This window comes from Gigantopelta aegis, chromosome 13, assembly GCF_016097555.1.
Source record: "Gigantopelta aegis isolate Gae_Host chromosome 13, Gae_host_genome, whole genome shotgun sequence".
In the NCBI taxonomy this organism is placed as follows: Eukaryota; Metazoa; Mollusca; class Gastropoda; order Neomphalida; family Peltospiridae; genus Gigantopelta; species Gigantopelta aegis.
The window spans coordinates 24,417,102-24,437,535 of NC_054711.1; the positions used below are offsets into that span (position 1 = coordinate 24,417,102).

The 20,434-nt window shown below is 37.5% G+C and overlaps 1 protein-coding gene across 1 annotated transcript in view; it reads left to right on the top strand.

Moving 5' to 3' along the window:
- LOC121387235 (titin-like) overlaps window positions 1–20,434 on the top strand; it is a 481,073-nt gene that overhangs the window by 401,184 nt on the left and 59,455 nt on the right. Inside the window, exons 183-201 of the mRNA XM_041518261.1 lie at window positions 779–1,078; window positions 1,474–1,779; window positions 2,288–2,593; window positions 3,350–3,652; window positions 4,224–4,529; window positions 5,642–5,947; window positions 6,997–7,296; window positions 7,897–8,202; window positions 9,172–9,477; window positions 9,750–10,052; window positions 11,355–11,660; window positions 12,437–12,739; window positions 13,301–13,594; window positions 14,260–14,565; window positions 15,760–16,065; window positions 16,874–17,179; window positions 17,934–18,239; window positions 18,854–19,159; window positions 19,909–20,214. Of these exons, the coding sequence (XP_041374195.1) occupies window positions 779–1,078; window positions 1,474–1,779; window positions 2,288–2,593; window positions 3,350–3,652; window positions 4,224–4,529; window positions 5,642–5,947; window positions 6,997–7,296; window positions 7,897–8,202; window positions 9,172–9,477; window positions 9,750–10,052; window positions 11,355–11,660; window positions 12,437–12,739; window positions 13,301–13,594; window positions 14,260–14,565; window positions 15,760–16,065; window positions 16,874–17,179; window positions 17,934–18,239; window positions 18,854–19,159; window positions 19,909–20,214 (5,781 nt within the window). The remainder of the gene's footprint in view (window positions 1–778; window positions 1,079–1,473; window positions 1,780–2,287; window positions 2,594–3,349; window positions 3,653–4,223; window positions 4,530–5,641; window positions 5,948–6,996; window positions 7,297–7,896; window positions 8,203–9,171; window positions 9,478–9,749; window positions 10,053–11,354; window positions 11,661–12,436; window positions 12,740–13,300; window positions 13,595–14,259; window positions 14,566–15,759; window positions 16,066–16,873; window positions 17,180–17,933; window positions 18,240–18,853; window positions 19,160–19,908; window positions 20,215–20,434) is intronic.

Sequence of the window (20,434 nt, forward strand, 5' to 3'; positions counted from 1 at the left end):
GTATGGTCCATTAAATGAATTGAAAATATCACCACTTTTGAAACATTTTTTGTTTTTAATTTCTGAATAATTTATTGCATTGGATGGATGCTGGAATTTTTTTTTTTTATGCAATAGAGCAGCATGTTTCAACATGGTCACAGCATTAAAAATGACAACTACATCATTTCAAAGCACACTAATATGTATCAGTGTTCGAGATTAAAATTTTTGGCCAGTATCCCAGTTGGATACTAACATTTCAAAATCTGGTATTCCATCTGAGAATTTAGTGTTACATGGTATCTCGGTGGGATACTGGGTTCTTGAAGTCTGGTATCCAAAATTAAATTCTGGTATCCCCAGGATATCGGGATACCATTAATCTCGAACACTGATTATATAAAGGCAATCATCCCAGAAATATCGATCCATACAAGGTTATACTACTTGACTACTTGATGTACACATTCACTACGCATTTATTTTTGGGCCACTTCGAAGGGTATAGCACCCCCTCCCATCCCTTAGATCTGTGACTAGATCAGGGCCTTTACTTATGAACCTTGACTCATTGACATGACATTAAAGTTTTAGACTCTGTTAGAGACTTTGGTCCAGACACTAAAACTTTTATAAGCATGGGGCCAGGATAAATATGTGTTGTTTTTCAAAAGACAAAAAAAATTAGTTTCTTCAGCTTTTTATAAATAATTATTTAATATTATAATATTAACATAAATAAAGAATTTATTAAAGATATTGTTTATAAGCTCACTTTAAATGTTTATCTCTACAGAACTTCCATCACCACCCAAAGGACCTCTGCGAACATCAGACGTGACTGCGACAACCGTAATGCTGACGTGGCTACCACCTGACGATGACGGCGGATCCCCTATCACCGACTATGTCATCGAGGTCAGCCCTGACGACAAAGAGTGGAGCAAACTGAGCTCCGTTGCCGGGTCCGTCACTAAGTACATCGCCAAGAACCTGAAGGAGAAGAAAGAGATCAGCTTCAGAGTGTTCGCCATTAACGAAGTCGGAACCAGCAAACCACTCGAGTCTGAACCGGTCACACCAAGAAGACCTCCAGGTATGGTTTGTGTATTTTTTATAATGTATATTCTGAGGTGTGATAAGTCATAGGATCAATTCCCTCTAGTGGATAGTGGAGTATTCCATTCATACATTCATGGAGCCGACAATCAAATGCCTTTGTATTTATCACATCGATATATAATATTTGTATTTACCACAACGATATATAATATTTGTATTTACCACATCAATATATAATATTTGTATTTACCACAACGATATATAATATTTGTATTTACCACATCGATATATAATATTTGTATTTACCACATCACTATATAATATTTGTATTTACCACATCACTATATAATATTTTTATTTACCGCATCACTATATAATATTTGTATTTATCACATCACTATGTAATATGTGTATGTATTATCCACACAGAGTTACCAGGAAAGCCTGTCGGACCTCTGGAAGGTAAAGACATTGACAGGACGACCATCACGATCCACTGGAAGCCTCCTAAAGATGACGGTGGAGCCCCCCTGACTGCCTACATCATTGAGAAGCGTGATGCCAAGCGTATGGGCTGGACGAGAGTGGACAAGGTCAAACCCGACATCACGTCGTACCAGGTTCAAAACCTCACAGAGAACAGCGAGTATTTCTTCAGAGTGTCCGCTCAGAACGAGGTCGGGGTTGGCAAACCGCTCGAGTCGGATCGGCCTTTCACGCCAAAGAGTCCATACGGTGAGAGAATCTATAGCAGCATTTATTCTGTCGGTGGCTATTTCTCATTCCAGCCAGTGCACCACGATTGTTATATCAAAGGCCGTGGTATGTGCTATCCTGCCTGTAGGATGGTGCATATAAAAGATCCCTTGTACTAAGGAAAAAATGTAGCATGCTTCCTCTCTAAGACTATATGTCAAAATTACCAAATGTTTGACATCCAATAGCCGATGATTAATAAATCAATGTGCTCTAGTGGTGTCATTAAACAAAACAAACCTCTTCTTCTTTTCTGTCAGATGCCAAATCAACGACTGTAGTTGGATTTTGTCAAACCTACAGTCAAATGTTATTATCTTAGTGTTGGATGAACCAAATAGCTTGAATATAATGTTAATATTTATTTTGATGTAAGGCCATGAATTCAAAACTCCCCAACCTTGACATGGTCAGAATGGACTGGGGAAAATAAATATTTAAAAAAAAAATTAAAAATTAAAACATATTTGTCACCTTATTTTCATAGATGTTCCTACAGCCCCAAGAGGGCCTCTGGACATCAGTGATGTCACAGAAGAGTCATGTGACCTGGCCTGGAAACCACCTGATGACGATGGCGGCACCCCTCTGACAGCCTACATCATAGAGATGCGGGAAGTCCGCCGTAGTACCTGGACTCGTATTGGAGAGGTCAAACCATCCGTGACCCATTACCAGGCAACGCGACTCAGTGTCGGAAATGAATATTTCTTCAGAATCGTGGCTGTGAATGCCGAAGGCGAAAGTCCTCCTCTCAATTCAGTCAACTCGGCAGTACCAAAGAAGGAACTTAGTAAGTTTTTTATAGATTAATTTTGTTTATTATTTTTTTTTTTTTTTTTTTTTTTTTAAATTTAATATAAGAATTTGTTTTGTGGATTTTTTTTTTATTTATCGATGTATAACAGTCACAAATTGTGTCAAATTATTAATGACTGTTATACATAAAAGATCCACACACTTTTTTTTTAATATAATTACAAACAGTACAAGTAATAATTTTTTAATTTTTGTAAAAAAAAATTCAACATTGTCATCCTTCTTCCATAATGACATAATGTTCTTATTTGTCTTTAAATTGGGGTGTGGGGTGAGGGGATTTAGTTGGTAGAGCACTCGCCTAAGATCCTTGGTTCATAGGATTGGGTTTCTCGCTGTCCCAACCAGTGCCCCACAACTGGTACATCAAAGGTCATGGTATGTGGTATCCTGTCTGTGTGAAAGTGCATCTAAAAGATCTATTGCTAATGAAAAAATATAGCAGGTATCCTCTGAAAAATATGTATCACAATTACCACATGTTTGACATCCAGTAGCCGATGATTAATTAATCAATGTGCTCTAGTGGTGTCGTTAAACAAAAAACTTTCAACTAAGACTACGTGCCAGAATTACTGAATGTTTGACATCCAATAGCAGATGATTAATTAATCAATGTTCTCTAGTGGTGTCGTTAAACAAAACAAACAAACCACTTCCTTCCTTTCCTTTTCTAACAAACCTCTGCTCTAAGCTATCTCTAAACACACATTCCTTTCCTTTGATTCAGCTGTACCAGGACCACCAGCCTCCATTCACGTTACAAAGGTTCTGAAGGACAAAGTGACCATTGAGTGGACAGAACCGAAGCACGACGGTGGGTCAAAGATCACAAAATACTACGTCTATGTGGCAGAGAAATCGCCACAGAACTGGAAAGAGGTGGGTAAAACAAAGACCTTTGACCTCTACCACACCATAGAGAGCCTCGATGAAGGAAAGTCATACTACTTCGCTGTGGCTGCTGAGAATGAAGTTGGTGTTGGAAAAATGGTGGAGACAGAATCACCAGTGACGCCAAAGAAACCACTTGGTAAGAAACCTGTTGTCATTGTCTGGAGTGATTAATTATAAGAATAGGAAATAGGGGGAGTGCGCATATAGGCATACGGGCTCTTATTTGTGTAGGGGCCAGGCTGGGTTTTTCCCGATTTAAATGAAAATGCCAGAATCTGGATAACGTTTATTTATTTACTACCAAACAGCTATATAGGGTTACTAACGAATCATTACGCAATTTCCCATGGATTACAACTAATGATGGAAAGATGGAAATACAGGGTTAAAAGGTCTTAGGTTAGCACATTTTGCCAGAATATCTCTACTGTTTTTGCATGAATTTGCTCCAGCACTAGTGGGGCAGTTATGCCCCTGCCATCCTGTCTCATAGGCTTATGGGAGTGCGTGGGTGGGTTGATTAAAGGAATAAGAATGAATGAATGAATGAATGGATGAATGAATGAATGAATGAATGAATGAATGAATGAATGAACAAAACTTCTCTATTAATAATGTTGACTGGTTTATTTTTGCATATTATTGCTTTGATGTCTCTCTGCTTAGGTATGAAACATTCCTTTTCTTTCTTTCTTCCCTGAACACAGAGCGCCCATCAGCTCCAGTTCCTCCTCTGGAGGTTACTGAAATCCAACGAGACAGCGTCACCTTGACCTGGAAGGCAAGCAAATACGATGGCGGATCACCCATTCTCGGCTACTTTATTCAGAAACGCGAGTCGTGGAAAACGAGCTGGACCGAAGTGGAAACCGTCAAACCAAACATCTTCACGTTCTGCGTACAGAATCTCAAAGAAGGCCAGGAATACTTCTTCCGGGTGTACGCAGAAAATATTGTCGGAGCGTCGGAAGGTATCGAAACCGAGATGGGAGTAATACCTCGAACGCCATTCCGTAAGTTATTATAATATTTGTTTTGCTTTTTGAGTGTTTTTGAGTTTCTTTTTGTTGTATTTTTAAAAAACAAACTGTATTAACCATGAAAACAAATTTAGCATATTAGTTACTCAGATGGTTTAGGGAGGGGACCTATAGTGAAAGAAAAAAATATGGACCAAACCTTAAAAAGTTTGTCATTTGTGAAATGAAAATTGTAAACAAACTATTAGAAAAGAAGGCATTAAAAAAAATTTTATTGGGGACAATTTCTGCCCTTGTTATTATATTGTATATTAATGTTTGGGGTGTTCCAGAATTTTTCACACATACAAACCATTATTAAATGATTTTATAATATCGGGAGTCAAGATTGCAGCTTTACTTATAGAAATATTTACCTTTTTTTTCATTTTTTGAATACAAAACAAATAATATATTAATATTTATTGTTGTTTGCACTAAAAAATATGTTAATGTTATTTTTATACATGTACGTCTATTCACTGCATGCTTTTGGCAACCTTGTTTACTGTTGTGACAACTGAAACTTAATTTATCCAGTAATGTTTGATTCTCTTTTATATAACACTAAAGCTTTCACTTCAGAATAATGATTGGATAACACACTGATCACCAGATGTTGTCTTTTAGACTTCAATAACCATTTTGCTTCTTATACTGTATCTGCCATTTTAGCTTTTAGGAGGAAATTCAATTCAAGAATCAAAGTTTTTTAAGAATTGTCTGTTATTTCTTTTATGTTCATTGGGGTATGAACAAAAAAAAACTCATTCGCAAACTGTGAAGCCATTCACACATAAGTTTGCAGATGATGTTTTTTTGTTCATAACCTGATGAACGTAAAAGAAATAACTGAGAATCTGTATAATTAAATTTGAAAAATACTTATTAATAATAACTCTAAAAGTTCTTATTTTTATTTTGAATTATTGTTTTGCTTTACAATAATGCTCAATAAAACAAACTACCAATATAAAGTAATGTCATCAGATGTGATGTTCCATGACAAACGGTTTGAATTAGAATACGCTAAAATGGCTGATACAGTATCTGTTGGTGTTTTAATCATTCACTAACTCTTGTATTCTGCACACTAACAATAACAGGCGTGCCATCTGCTCCCGAGGGTCCTCTCGAAATCACGGAAATAACCTCAACCTCCATCTCAATTCGATGGAAGATTCCCAAAGATACGGGTGGCCTTGACCTTATGGCCTATCACATCGAACGGCGTGACCGTAAATACACCGCCTGGATCAAGGTGGACAAAGTGAAGCCATCGATTACATCCTATTGTATACAGGATCTGTTAGACGGAAATGAATATTTCTTCAGAGTGTTCGCAGAAAACCCAGAAGGCCTTGGGGCAGCCTTGGAGAGTGTGGAACCAGCGACACCGCGAAAAGATCTAGGTTCTAATTTATGTTGCTTCTAGACTGTTGTGAAGTTTTATAACCATGACCTAATTATATTATTAAACTGGTTTTTAAACTTTTAATACTAATTTTTAATTGTCTTGTTGTTGTTTTTTTGTTTTAATTTTAAAAGTGAATTGTTTGGTTTTAAAATTATGAATGCTAAATTTTAATTTTTGTCTTATTTTTTAATTGAATCATTTTGTTTTAAATTTTGTGGAAACTAATATTATTACAAAATTATTTGTTGTGTGTGTTTGTGTTACTAACTATTAATATCTAATCTCGGCACAATGTTTTGTTTGATTAAATTAACCATATTGGTAATGAAAGTTTGATGGTCTTTCAGATATTAATTATGAAATCAGACCGTTTTATCAATAACAGGATTATTGAAAAAGAAAAAAACAACTTAAGAATAGGTATTGGATAGATTTGTGCCTCTGTGGTGTTGTGGTTAAGCCATCGGATAATAAGGTTGGTAGGTACTGGGTTCGCAGCCCGGTACCGGCTCCCACACAGAGCGAGTTTTAACGACTCAATGGGTAGGTGTAAGACCACTACACCCACTTCTCTCTCACTAACCAATAACCACTAGCAATTAATAATTAACCAAATGTCCTGGACAGACAGCCCATATAGAGAAGGTGTGCACCCAGGATTGCTTGCTTGAACCTTAATTGGATATAAGCACGAAAATAAGCCAACCAGTGCACCACAACTGGTCAAAGGCATATGTATGTGCTTTCCTGTCTGTGGGAAAGTGCATATGAAAGATCCCTTGCTGCTAATGGAAAACTAGTGGGTTTCTTCTGATGACTATGAGTCAGAATGACCAAATGTTTGACATCCAATAGCCGATGATTATTTAACCAATATGCTCTAGTGGTGTCGTTAAACAAAATACTCTTTTTTTTTCACCAACCATATAAGACCACAAATAGAGTTTAAACATATATACTATCACTAGAGAAACATTCCTTTCCTTTTTTTTCCTTTGTTGAAAACAGATTTTTACTATGAATATCTTTGTGTTACGTTCTCAGAGAAGCCTTCTGCTCCAGTGGGACCTGTTCGTTTCCACAATGTGAATGCCGATTCTCTCACACTCGACTGGCTACCACCAAAGAATGATGGTGGGACGAACATAACAGCTTATCTCATAGAGATGACGGAGAAAGGTGGAAAGTGGAAGGAGCTCGCCACAAACGAAGGTCACGTCACCAAACTCAAGGTCAAGGAACTGAAGGCCGGAAAGGAATACATCTTCAGAATCTTTGCTCAAAACAAAGTTGGGTCGAGCGATGTCTTGGAGTCAGAACCCGTAACTCCTTGCAGACCTCCTGGTAGGAGTTTTCTCCCTTTAATTATACTGGTATTAATGTTTTATGTAATAGATTATTTTTGTTTATGGTTTGCAAGCTTCATGTCGGCAGATTTTGCCATTTAATTAAATCAGTATTAATGTTTAACTAATATATTATTACCTAGAATCCAGATCTCCTGCTTAGAGTTATCTCCCTTTAATTAAATAAATATTAATATTTTATATATCTGATTATTATATTATTCTGTTATTCTGTTATAACCCTAACTTCATGCAGGCCTCTTGGTTGGAGTTTTTTCCCTTTAATTAAATCATTAGATATATTTTGTACAATTTGCTCACAGATATTCCAAAGTCAAGTTAATCATATGCCATTATGTTAATTAAATACATTTAAAAATATTTAAAATATTTTAGACCCAGGATGAATTACAAAAATTAAAAGGAACTTAAAATCTATATATTTCACATCTATTTTAACAAAATGAAGGCCAAGCTAACCATGTACCATTCTCCTAATTAAAAAAAAAAAAAAAAAATTCTAATCTGCTAAGACAAAATACAAAAATTGTTAATAAAAAAAATTCCTATATTTATGAACCAAATATCATTATTTCAGAGCCACCTTCCAAACCTGTTGGACCAATCAAAGTGCTCGATGTTCAGCGCACCTCTGTCAAGATCCAATGGCAGCCTCCGAAAGATGATGGAGGCATTCCTTTGAAATACTACCTTCTAGAAAAACGTGAGTCAAGCCGACTCAAGTGGACTCGACTGGACAAGATTGACGCGTCGATGACAAGTTACTGTGCTCAGAACCTGACAACAGGCATGGAGTATTTCTTCCGAGTGTTTGCGGAGAACAAGGTTGGACAGAGTCCACCGCTTGAAATGGATAAACCAGTGCTCATCAGGAGTCCATTTGGTAAGGATAGATGCAAGGCTCGAACTTAACGACGACACTGACGGCAATTGCCGTTGTTGAGATATAAATTGCCATAGGCTGGGAGCATCACCGACAGCACAAAAGTGCTGTCAGTAAGGCTCCCAAATAATGGCAGAATGTTTTCATCTGATGTACATTAGTTGCCAGTATATAACATAAGTACATTTAAAATATGTATACATACAGCAAAATAACCTTTCCGTACTATTATTTTGCTGCAAAAGTCTTCTCTTCTTACAATTGCCATGGGCGGGCTTTAAATTGCCGTCAGTGGTCCATTTAACTAGCTGCAATTTTGTTTTTAAATTGTCGTGGGAGACAAATTCTTAAGTTCAAGCCGTGATATGATTTCCTTAGATCTTTCTGCTGTTTCACTAGGTACATGTGTGAATGGTATGATTAAAATGTGAAAATGCATGAACCTAAGAAATAAACAGGAATGTTTACTGTCAAAAACGGAAAACAAATACAATTAGGAAAAAAATCTAAAAATATATACTACACACACACGTGTGTATCATGCAGATAGATGGAGGCAGGACTGGATGAGTCTACAAATTGACCGATAATAACCACTGCATTAGCATGGTCAGCTGGTGTAATTAATGAATGTTTAATTTTTTAAATAAAAATGGATTGTTATTTGATTTTATTGTTGTAATGTGCTCTGTAAGTCTTACTGGTTCATTTGTTTTTTGTATCAAGTTATGCTTTGTCTTATTGGTTAATTCTTCTCTTGTCTCAAGTTATGCTTTGTCTTATTGGTTAATTCTTTTCTTGTCTGAGTTATGCTTTGTCTGATTGGTTAATTCTTCTCTTGTTTCAAGTTATGCTTTGTCTGATTGGTTAAGTCTTCTCTTGTTTCAAGTTATGCTTTGTCTTATTGGTTAATTCTTCTCTTGTCTCAAAATACACCTATTCTTATTGGCTAATTGTATTTCTTTACAGATGTGCCATCTGCTCCAGTTGGTCCTCTCCGAGTTTCTGATGTGACAGAAAAGACTGCTGACATAGCATGGAAAATACCTGAGGATGATGGAGGAACTCCCATCACTGGGTACATCATTTTGATCAGAGAAACCAGACGGTCAACATGGAGTACAGCTGGAGAGGTCAAGGACGACCAACGGTCCTTCACCTTGACAGGACTTGTGGCAGGAAGTGACTACTATGTCCAGATCATTGCAGTAAATGCTGAAGGACAGAGCGAACCCCTACAAGGAAAAGAACCAATTAGACCACAGAAAATATTACGTGAGTAGAAATATGTTAAAGTTGACATAATTATTATACACACACACACACACACACACACACACACACACATACACACACACACACACACACACACACACACACACACACACACACACACAGAGTGAAACTGTTCTAAACCAGACACCCATGGAGCAAGTAAAAAGTCCACTTTTAAGTTTCAAAATAACCATATGTTATACATTAAATATCTGTAAATTAAAATTTGCTGAGATTTCTCTAAACACACATTCCTTTCCTTTCCCTTGTAGATGCTCCTGACGCTCCAGAATCGCTCCACGTCAGGAATATTGGTAAAGATAATGTCACTCTTGAATGGGCTCCACCGCTGGAGGATGGTGGCTCGAAGATCCGTCAGTACCACATTGAGAAGACCGTCAAGGGTTCGAACGAGTGGGAGAGAATTTCCACAGCGGAGAGCTACAAGACACACCATGTTGTGTCTGGACTTGTCCCAGAGAAGGAATACATCTTCGCTGTCACGGCAGAGAACGATGTCGGAAAGAGCGAGAAACGCGAGACAGCGAAACCGATCAAACTGGATAAACCAATAAGTAAGTAATTTGTTAAAACAGGTTTTCTTTTCATAGCCGATGAGTAAGTAATTTGTTACTACAGGTTTTCTTTTCAAGGCTGATAAGTAACTAATTTGTTACTACAGGTTTTCTTTTCAAGACCGATAAGTAACTAATTTGTTACAACAGGTTTTCTTTTCAAGGCTGATAAGTAATTTGTTATTGTAGGTTTTCTTTCCATAGCCGATAAGTAAGTAATTTGTTACAACAGGTTTTCTTTTCAAGGCTGATAAGTAATTTGTTATTGTAGGTTTTCTTTCCATAGCCGATAATTAAGTAATTTGTTACTACAGGTTTTCTTTTCAAGGCTGATAAGTAACTAATTTGTTACAACAGGTTTTCTTTTCAAGGCTGATAAGTAATTTGTTATTGTAGGTTTTCTTTCCATAGCTGATAAGTAAGTAATTTGTTACTACAGGTTTTCTTTCCATAGCCGATAAGTAAGTAATTTATTACTACAGGTTTTCTTTTCAAGGCTGATAAGTAATTTGTTATTGTAGGTAGCTGATAAGTAAGTAATTTGGTAATGCATTTGTTCTTTTCATACGGTATCTTGATCTCTTATAGTCCAGTGGTAAACCGCTCACCTGATGCAGCAGTGGGTTTCCTTTTTATTTGGTGGGGGCGGCATGTAGCTTAGTAGTACAGCACTCATCTGATGCATGATCAATCTAGGATCGATCCCCGTCAGTGGGCCCATTGGGCTATTTCTCGTTCCAGCCAGTGCTCCACAACTGGTGTAACAAAGGCCGTGGTATGTACTATTCTGTCTGTGGATGGTGTATATAAAAAAATCCCTTGCTGTTAATCGGAAAGAGTAGCCCATGATTTGGCGACAGCAGGTTTCCTCTCAATATCTGTGGTCCTTAACCATGTCTGATGCCATATAACTGTAAATAAAATGTGTTGAGTGCGTTGTTCAATAAAACATTTTTTTTATTTTTTTATCTGACATCCTGTAACTGTGAATAAAAATGTGTTGAGTACATCATTAAAAAAAAGAATTTTTTTCTTTCTCCCATTTCCAATGACCATGTTTTTAATACTTTGTAGCACAACCATTGGAATAACACCTAATTTTTTAATGTTAAAATGAAATATAATACATTGTTTATATGAATAGACAAGCATATAATAGCCAAAAGATGTTGTAGAATGGCATGTGACAGTAATACACAATTAATGTGGGTGATTCATTTCAAATGATTAAACAAAATTAAAATATATCCGAGACTGCAGCTTCAAGTTTCTAAGATTCCTGATATAATTTTGTTCCTACAGACCCACCATCCCCACCAGTCGGACCAATGATAGCATCCGACATTCAGCGCAATGGCTTCAAGATGTCGTGGAAACCGAGCGAGAACGACGGCGGATCCCCTATCACGTGTTACCATGTGGAGAAGCGTGAGGCGTGGAAGTCGACATGGACCACGGTTGAACGAGTCTCATCTAACAAGCAGACGTGCCAGCTACAGTACCTGCAGGAGGGGCAGGAGTACCACGTGAGAGTGATGGCGGAAAACGTGGCCGGGCAGTCGAAGCCGCTAGAAACAGTGGATCCAGTTGTTCCAAAGAGTCCTTACTGTGAGTGGAACGCTTTTAAAGTGATAGACCCTAGTTTTTAAACATTAACTTAAAAGGCATATTTTTCACTGTTAAAGGCATTTTTTTTATCATTGAAATCAGAAATTACTGAGATTGTATTGTTTAGATTAATCTATTTCAGTAAATCTGAAGTGTTTCTGGTTATCCTGGTGTTTTTAATACCACGAAATGCATTTTTCATATTTTAAGGATGTACGTATCTTTGAGTAGTAATTGTCAGACATTTGTGTACTTTTTAAGGTTATTTTCCCCATTTCAATGTCACAGACTCTTGTTTCACCCTATTGTATATCTGAAGTGTTTCTGGTTATCCTGGTGTTTTAATACCACAAAATGCATTTTTTATATTTAAACAAATGCACATACCATCGAGAATTAATGATTATGGAGACGAACTCTAGTCTATTTTTTAAGTTCAGTTTTAAGTTCAGTTTTAAGTTCAGTTTCAGGTGTATCTATAATAACACACCTTTAATGCTGTTTAATAATTTTATTTCCACACATATCCCATCATACCCTGAATCACTGTCGGCAATCACTCATTGTAAGATAAATAATTTCCATTGGGTTCTCATCTGTTATTCTCTAACACACCTTTAATGCTGTTTAATTTTATTTCCACACCTATCCCATCACACCCTGAATCACTGTCGGCAATCACTGATTGATTGTAAGATAAATAATTTCCATTGGGTTCTTGTTTATTATTCTCTAACACATGTTCTCTAATGTTTTTTTTAATATTCTTTCCACAGCTGTCCCATCACCTCCCGAGTCGATTTCAGCAACAGATGTGGGAGAAACCAGCGTCTCACTAAAATGGCGTCCCCCGAAGGACACGGGCGGTCTGTCTCTGACTGCCTACGTCGTGGAGAGACGAGACAAGCGCTGGGGGTCGTGGATCAAGGTGGAGTCTGTGTCGAAGTCTGTGCTGGAGACGGACGTGAGAAACCTGAAGGAAGGAAGCTCGTACTTCTTCCGTGTCTTCGCTCAGAACGACGAGGGACTCAGTGAGCCATGTGAGATGAAGGAGCCTGTCACACCATGTCGCGAGCCAGGTAAAAAAAATTAAAATTCTAACAGTCATGATACATTTATTTCATTTCAAGTTATTTTCGTGCTTAATTATTGACATCCAATAGCCGATGATTAATAAATCAGTGTGCTCTAGAGGAGTCTTTAAACAAAACAAACTTTTTTCCTTTTTTTTATATCCAATTAAGGTTCAAGCATACACCTCAGCTATCCAGGACAGAGGGTTAGTTGTTAGTGGTTAGTGAGAAAGAAGAGCTAGAGTGTAGTAGTCTGACACCTGCCCACTGAGTCATTAAAACTCGCTCTGGGTGGGAGTCGGTACCGGGCTGCGAACCTTGTACCTACTAGACCCTCTTCTAACAACTAACCAACACTAACAACTAACCAACTGTCCTGGACAGACAGCCCCCAGATAGCTGATATGTGTGTCCAGGACAGCGTGCTGGAACCTTAAATGGATATAAGCACAAAAAAAAGTAAAAAGAAAGAAGAAAAGGCCATGAGTGTAAGACTGGTAGTTGCTGTACTCATATCCCTACAAAATATAGAACAGTTGATAGACAAAATATCCTTCTTCTTTTCAGTTGTACCAGACCGGCCAACAGGACCTATCCGTTTCAAGGACGTAACAGGCGACAGTTTGACCATGGAGTGGCTTCCTCCTAAAGACGACGGTGGTGCCCCCATTACTGACTACAAAGTGGAAATGACCTTGAACCAAGATTTGTGGACGGAGGTCACAGTCACTGATAACACCAAGGCAAAGGTCAAGAACCTCACAGCCAATAAGAAGTACTATTTCCGCATATCGGCCATTAACAAAGTCGGTGTTGGAAAACCACTGGAATCAGATGGTGTCGTACCGAAGAGGAAGCAAGGTAATTGTTGTACATTAATTATGATTTTCTCATTTACTCTGTCGTCAGTGTTTGTGTTATATGAATTTAGCTTACAAGCCATCAGCAAGAGTCTGTCTATCTCTCTCTATCCATCTCTGTCTCTCTGTCTCAGTCTGTCTGTCTGTCTGTCTGTCTGTCTCTCTCTCTCTCTCTCTCTCTCTCTCTCTCTCTCTCTCTCTCTCTCTCTCTCTCTCTCTCTCTCTCTCTCTCTCTTGCTGTCTCTCTCTCTCTCTCTCTTTCTCTCTGTCTTGCTGTCTCTCTCTCTCTCTCTCTCTCTCTCTCTCTCTCTCTCTCTCTCTCTCTCTCTCTCTCTCTCTCTCTTTCTGTCTCTAATGCAATCTGGGGCGGGATTTAGCTCAGTTGGTTGAATATTCACTGGAGGTGCTTGCATTCAATTGATTGTGTTTTTTCTCATTCCAACCAGTGCACCACAACTGGTCAAAGGCCATGGTATGTGCTTTCCTTTCTGTGGGAAAGTGCATATAAAAGATCCCTTTCTGCATTAAGAAAATGTAACGGATTTCCTCTGATGACTATTTGTCAGAATTACCGAATCTCCCCCACTGCCCTCTTCCTCCCCCTTTCCTTCCTTTCCTCTCATATCTCATAGTCTGATAATAAACCTTTAAACATTTTTACTCCAGGACCTCCAAATAAGCCTGTTGGTCCACTAGCAGCCATTGAAGTGCACCGCGATTCAGCAACACTGGAGTGGAAACCCCCGAAAGATGATGGCGGTGCCCCAATCACTGGGTACATCATTGAGAAACACGAGGGCTCGCGACTGCTGTGGTCTCGACATGCCAAGACAACAGATGACTCGACGACACTGATCACCCAGGATCTCACCACAGGGACGGAGTACTTCTTCAGGGTGGCAGCCTACAACGCTGTCGGCACCAGCGAATACCTCGAGATGTCTCGACCAGTTCTCATTAAGAGTCCATATGGTGAGTTACGATCTTGTTAAAATGCCCTTTGGACTCTGTCTTGTGCAAAGGGGCGGGACATAGCCTAGTGGTAAAGCGTTTGCTTGATGCACAGTTGGTCTAGTATCGATCCCCGTCAGTGGACCTATTGGGCTATTTCTCGTTCCAACCAGTGCTCCACAACTGGTGTAACAAAGGCTGTGGTATGTACTATCCTGTCTGTGAGATGGTGCATATAAAAGATCCCTTGCTGCTAATCGAAAAGAGTAGCCCATGAAGTGGTGACAGCGGGTTTCCTCTCAATATCTGTGTGGTCCTTAACCATATGTCTGATGCCAAATAACCATAAATAAAAAGTGTTGAGTGCGTCATTAAATAAAAAAATTCTTTCTTTCTTTCTGTCTTGTGCAAATATACAAAGTTGAAAGAGTTAATGGTTATGTTATTCAGATGTACAAAGTATCTCAATCAATCATATACTATAATATTATAAAAGACAAGTCGAATACGATTTCATAACTGACCAATCAAAACATAGTAAATTACTAGTAGCCTTTTTGAGCAGTTGAATACTGGTTGTTTTATGATTGACCAATTAAGTCAGTTGCTGGTATTATGATCTGCCAATTACCAACTATGTTATAATTGACTTATCAAAAACCAGTAATCAGATACTGACAATAATCAATGTTTAGACTGACCAATCAAATATTAACATATTCAAAAGTAACCAATAAAATACCTTCAAATTTAAAACCAGCCAGTTTGTGATAAATACCTCAATTTCAAGATATTCCAAATCGCATAAAATTTGAAACCAGCCAGTTTGTGATTAATATTTAATGTATAATCTAACCTCTACTTCCAGACTGATTGAAAACATATTTTGTTGTACAAAGAATAAAGAATCAGGCACAAGTTTGATAACTCACGAGGCCCTCTTCTATATACATGTACATACAATATACATGGCAACCTATATTACATAGCTGTATATTTAAACTAATTTAACAGTTAAAGATAACCAGAGGAATATATATATATATATATATATATATATATATATATATATATATAATAAATATATAAAAAGAATATGAATAAAACAAAAAGAAAGAAAAGAAATAGTGATGCAGGAGATTACACAAATAATACTTTACGTGCAGTCAAACTTGTCATCACTTACAAATAATCCACATGGTAATTTACTTCCAGATGTCCCATCTGCTCCAAAGGGACCGCTGATTATTTCCAACATCACCGAGGACTCCTGCGACCTGGAATGGCAGGCATCTGAGCATGATGGCGGAACTCCCATCCTCAGCTACGTGGTTGAGATTCGTGAGATGAGACGCAGCCTGTGGGGGCGTGCTGGAACCACCGATGCCAACACATTCAGATACACAGCTCACAAGCTGGTCGTCGATTACGAATACATGTTCCGGATCCGAGCTGTCAATCTCGAGGGAGAGAGCCCGTCTCTGGATGGAGACGAGAGTGTCATTCCAAGGACAAAACAAGGTTGGTTATGACAAAATTATTTTAATTAAAGCTACTGAACCTAGTTTTTTTGGCAGTTTGTCATAGTGCACTGAAAAACGCTTATAGTTCTTACAAACTGTAAGCCCTAGCTCAGTGAAACTTGGTTTATAGTTCTTACAAACTGTAAGTCCTAGCTCAGTGAAACTTGGTTTATAGTTCTTACAAACTGTAAGTCCTAGCTCAGTGAATGTAGTTTATAGTTGCACCCATACATATTCATCACAGTGCACTGAAAACATTTTATGTTTCTTATAAAATGTTCTAGGTCAATAAAACTTGGTTTATATTTGTTCCTATGGGTCTTGATCACAGTGTACTAAAAAGGTTTATGTTTTTCACAAACTATAAGTTCTAGGTCATTGAAACTTGGTTTATAGTTGCCCCTATAGGTCTTGATCACAGTGTACTAGAAAGGTTTATGTTTCTTACAAAATGTAAGTTCTAGGTCAATAAAACTTGGTTTATAGTTGCACCTATTACTGTTCATCACAGTGCACTGAAAAAGGTTATATTTTTCACAAACTGTAAGTTGTAGGTGAATAAAACTTGGTTTATAGTTGCACCTATAGGTGTTCATCCCAGTGCACTGAAAATGTTTATATTTCTTACATGGTATAGATATTAATTACTTTCCTATGGCGATGACATCAACTTTTGCATTAAAGTCCTGGTTAAATCAAACTTGGTTTATAGTTGCACCTATGGATGTTCATCCCAGTGCACTGACAGGCAAGACATTTAATTCTGCAGAATTCGTGTTAAGCACGTATTTCTGTTCTTGTTACAGAAGCACCTAAAGCTCCTGCATTCTTACGGACTGGTAAAATCACAGAAGATGGAATCACTGTAGAATGGAAGGCGCCAACAAATGATGGTGGCTCAAGGATCAGACGCTACTACCTTCAGATGAAGGAGGACAAACCTGGCAGTTCATGGGTTGACCTTGGCTCCATGGAGCCCTTCAAGACCAGCTTTACAGTCCGAGATCTTGACCCGAATAAGAAATACTTCTTTGCTGTATCGGCGGAGAACGATATTGGTGTTAGTGAACAGTGTGCAACAGAAAAATCTGTATCACCAAGAAAGGTTATAAGTAAGTATTATTTGCATTTTGTTTTGTTAAATATGCATGTTTTGAATTGGGGAGTTTTTTTTTTTTTAGTTTGCCATTCCAAAATATTAAATTTAGAAGGCAACTGAACGTTGTCCATCCATTTCAGCCAATCGTAGACTTTTATTTTGTCAGTCTTAATCATGAAGAACAACCAAAAACCTGTCTTAATTCTTAGTGCTGCATGCTCCGCCCATTTGAGAGAATGAACCAATGAAATGCCATCTAAATAGGTTAGAAGGCATTAAGATGTTTCTTCAGAAATAAGAATGGGTCCATTTTTATTTCTGAAGAAATGTCTTAATGCCATCTAACGTATACATAGACTGCATTTCAACCTTTTTGATGGGGAAGGAGTTTTAATTTTTACCCTTTAAATTTGCATTTTTATAAAATATAATATGAGCGTATATTATTAATAGTATCATATTTTATTATATAGCTTAGTGTATTACTATCATCTGAATCACTGTTATGTGATAATTATTATTATTATTATTATTGTATTATCACCATTACTGTTATTATCATCATCATCATCATTATTATATCATAATTATATTATTATCATCATATCATTGTCATTATTATTATCATTATTATTATATCATTAGCATGAGTTTTATTTTTAAAATCACTATTATATCATTATTATCACTATCAAATCATTATTATCTTTATCAGTCGTTAATATTATCATTATCATTATCACTGTTATCATTTTTATCATCTTCAGAGCCTCCATCCCCACCAGAAGCTCCTCTAACAGTGTCCGATATCAAACGGACTTCTGTCGTCGTTACGTGGAAACCTAGCAAGGATGATGGCGGGTCACCCGTGACTCACTACATCATAGAGAAGCGTGAGTCGTATAGACTCGACTGGTCTCATGTGGACCGCGTCAAGTCAACAGAGTTGTCTATCACTGTGCCGTACCTGACGGAAAATTCTGCATACTACATCCGTGTGATGGCTGAAAACGTGGCTGGTATCTCAGAACCACTGCAGCTTAAACAGTCGGTGACACCGAAAAGTCCATTCGGTATGTTTTAATCTTTAGACTTGTGGATTAATTAAAGGATAACACATGTATTTGTTTTAAATTAAGCTCCACTGTTATTTATTTTAAATTAAGCTACACTGTTATTTATTTTAAATTAATGTTAATTAAGCTACACAGGTATTTATATTACACTCATTTTAATTAAGACACATGTATTTACTTTACATTAATTTTAATTAAGCCACAGGTATTTCTTTTAAATTTGGGAACAATATTTCAAAATCTTAGGTAACTGAAAGTCAGTTCACGTGAGGTTTACTTAGGTAACCGATTGTTCGGTTACGTGAATATAGTTCTTGTAACTGATGAGTTAGGTCTATCTAATCCTAAAACATTTAATCCACGGTTCTGTGCTACATTGATGGTTCAAATGTATTTAAAAAATAAACTGATTTTCACTTTCATTGCTGATACAATGTATATGGTACTTTTAATTTTAGAATGTAATTGTTCACCATGTAACCGATTGGCAGTTCTTGTGATTTTAAAGTTGCATAACCAACACGCGAACAGAACAACGGTTCTCGTGAAGTATATTGTGCCCTGTAAATGAATGTTAATTAAGGTACACATATACTTATTTCACCTCACAGGTGTCCCCTCAGCACCAACTGGTCCTCTAGAAGTGATGGATGTTGACGAATCGTCTGCCACGATTCGCTGGAAACCCCCAGAGAGCGACGGTGGACTTCCTGTCAAGAAATACATCATAGAAAGACGTGACGCTAAACGTCAGGCCTGGATTTGTGTCGACTCGGTCCGACCTTCAACTCTGACCTACACCATCGAGAGGCTGATCGAGGGTAACGACTACTTCTTCCGCGTGTCTGCCGAAAACGACGAGGGTGTTAGCGACGCGCTGGAGAATCCGCTTGTCGCCAGCATCAGAAGACCACCAGGTTGGGATATGTTGTGTGTGGTAGTTTGTAGAAAAAAATACAGTGAAACCTCTTTAAACCGGACACCCATGAATCCAAGTAAAATGTTCAGTTTAACAGGTGTCTGGTTTAGAGAGGTTCTGTTCTGTACCGATATTTAAAAAGCGATCATGAAAAAATTTCTGGTTTTGAGGGAATTCCAGTTTACTGAGGGTTCATTTTAGAGGGGTTTTACTGTAGTATAACCGGCTTATTTATATCATACCATTTAGAGTATATTAGCAAAGCACAGACTTAGAAGTGTTGCTGATCAGAGAATTAAACCTCTTTGATGAACACATTCTCTGAAGGTTTTTTCTCATCCCAACCAATGCCCCACATACATCTGGTATATCAAAGGCTGTGGTATGTGCTGTGCTGTCTGTGGGAAAGTGCTTATAAATGATCCCTTGCTCCAGAATGTAAAAAATTTAGTGGGTTTTTTTTTTTAATACTACGTGTCAGAATTTTCCAAATGTTTACATCCAATAGTCAATGATTAATTAATCAAAACAAAACAAACTTTAACTTTAAAAAAAACAATATTTAACACTTTAAAATATTCTGAAAAATCTTAAAAGAAAGCAGTTTTAATTTTATTTATTTATCAAGCTGTTTGGTTCAATTCTTTAAACACTGAAATGAAAATATTTAACTGTGTTCTTTTTTCCCCCATCAATTCACCTATTTACCACTAAGTTGACTAACAAACACAACTTTATCTACAACAGTTCCACCAGGACCTCCTGCCGGTAAACTTCGAACAACCAAAGTCCTCGCAGATTCTGTCACTTTGGACTGGCTGCCTCCCAAGGATAATGGTGGATCGTCCATCACTGGCTACACGGTTGAGATGAAACCGACGAGGGCCAAGGACTGGATGGTTGCAGCTGAGGTTGACCAGACAACCGTCCAGCACATGGTGAGAAACCTGAAGGAAGGAGAGGAATACGAGTTCCGGGTTTACGCCAAGAACGCGGTCGGGAAGGGGAAGTCCATCATGACAGATTTACCTGTGAAAGTGTGCAGACCATTAGGTAAGTGATTTTTTTTTCTTCTTCTTGAGCGATAATTTAAATTTTATGAGACTTACTTTTCTGTGTGTAGACAATTAGATACGTTAATTAATGTTTTTCTTCCCAAAAATACCATTTCATTTATGTGTGTTTGCAATAAGTTAAATTGAAATTATGATGTACATGCACATTCTAGAAATTATTAATTTGTATGTGTAAAAATTAAATTAAAATTATGACA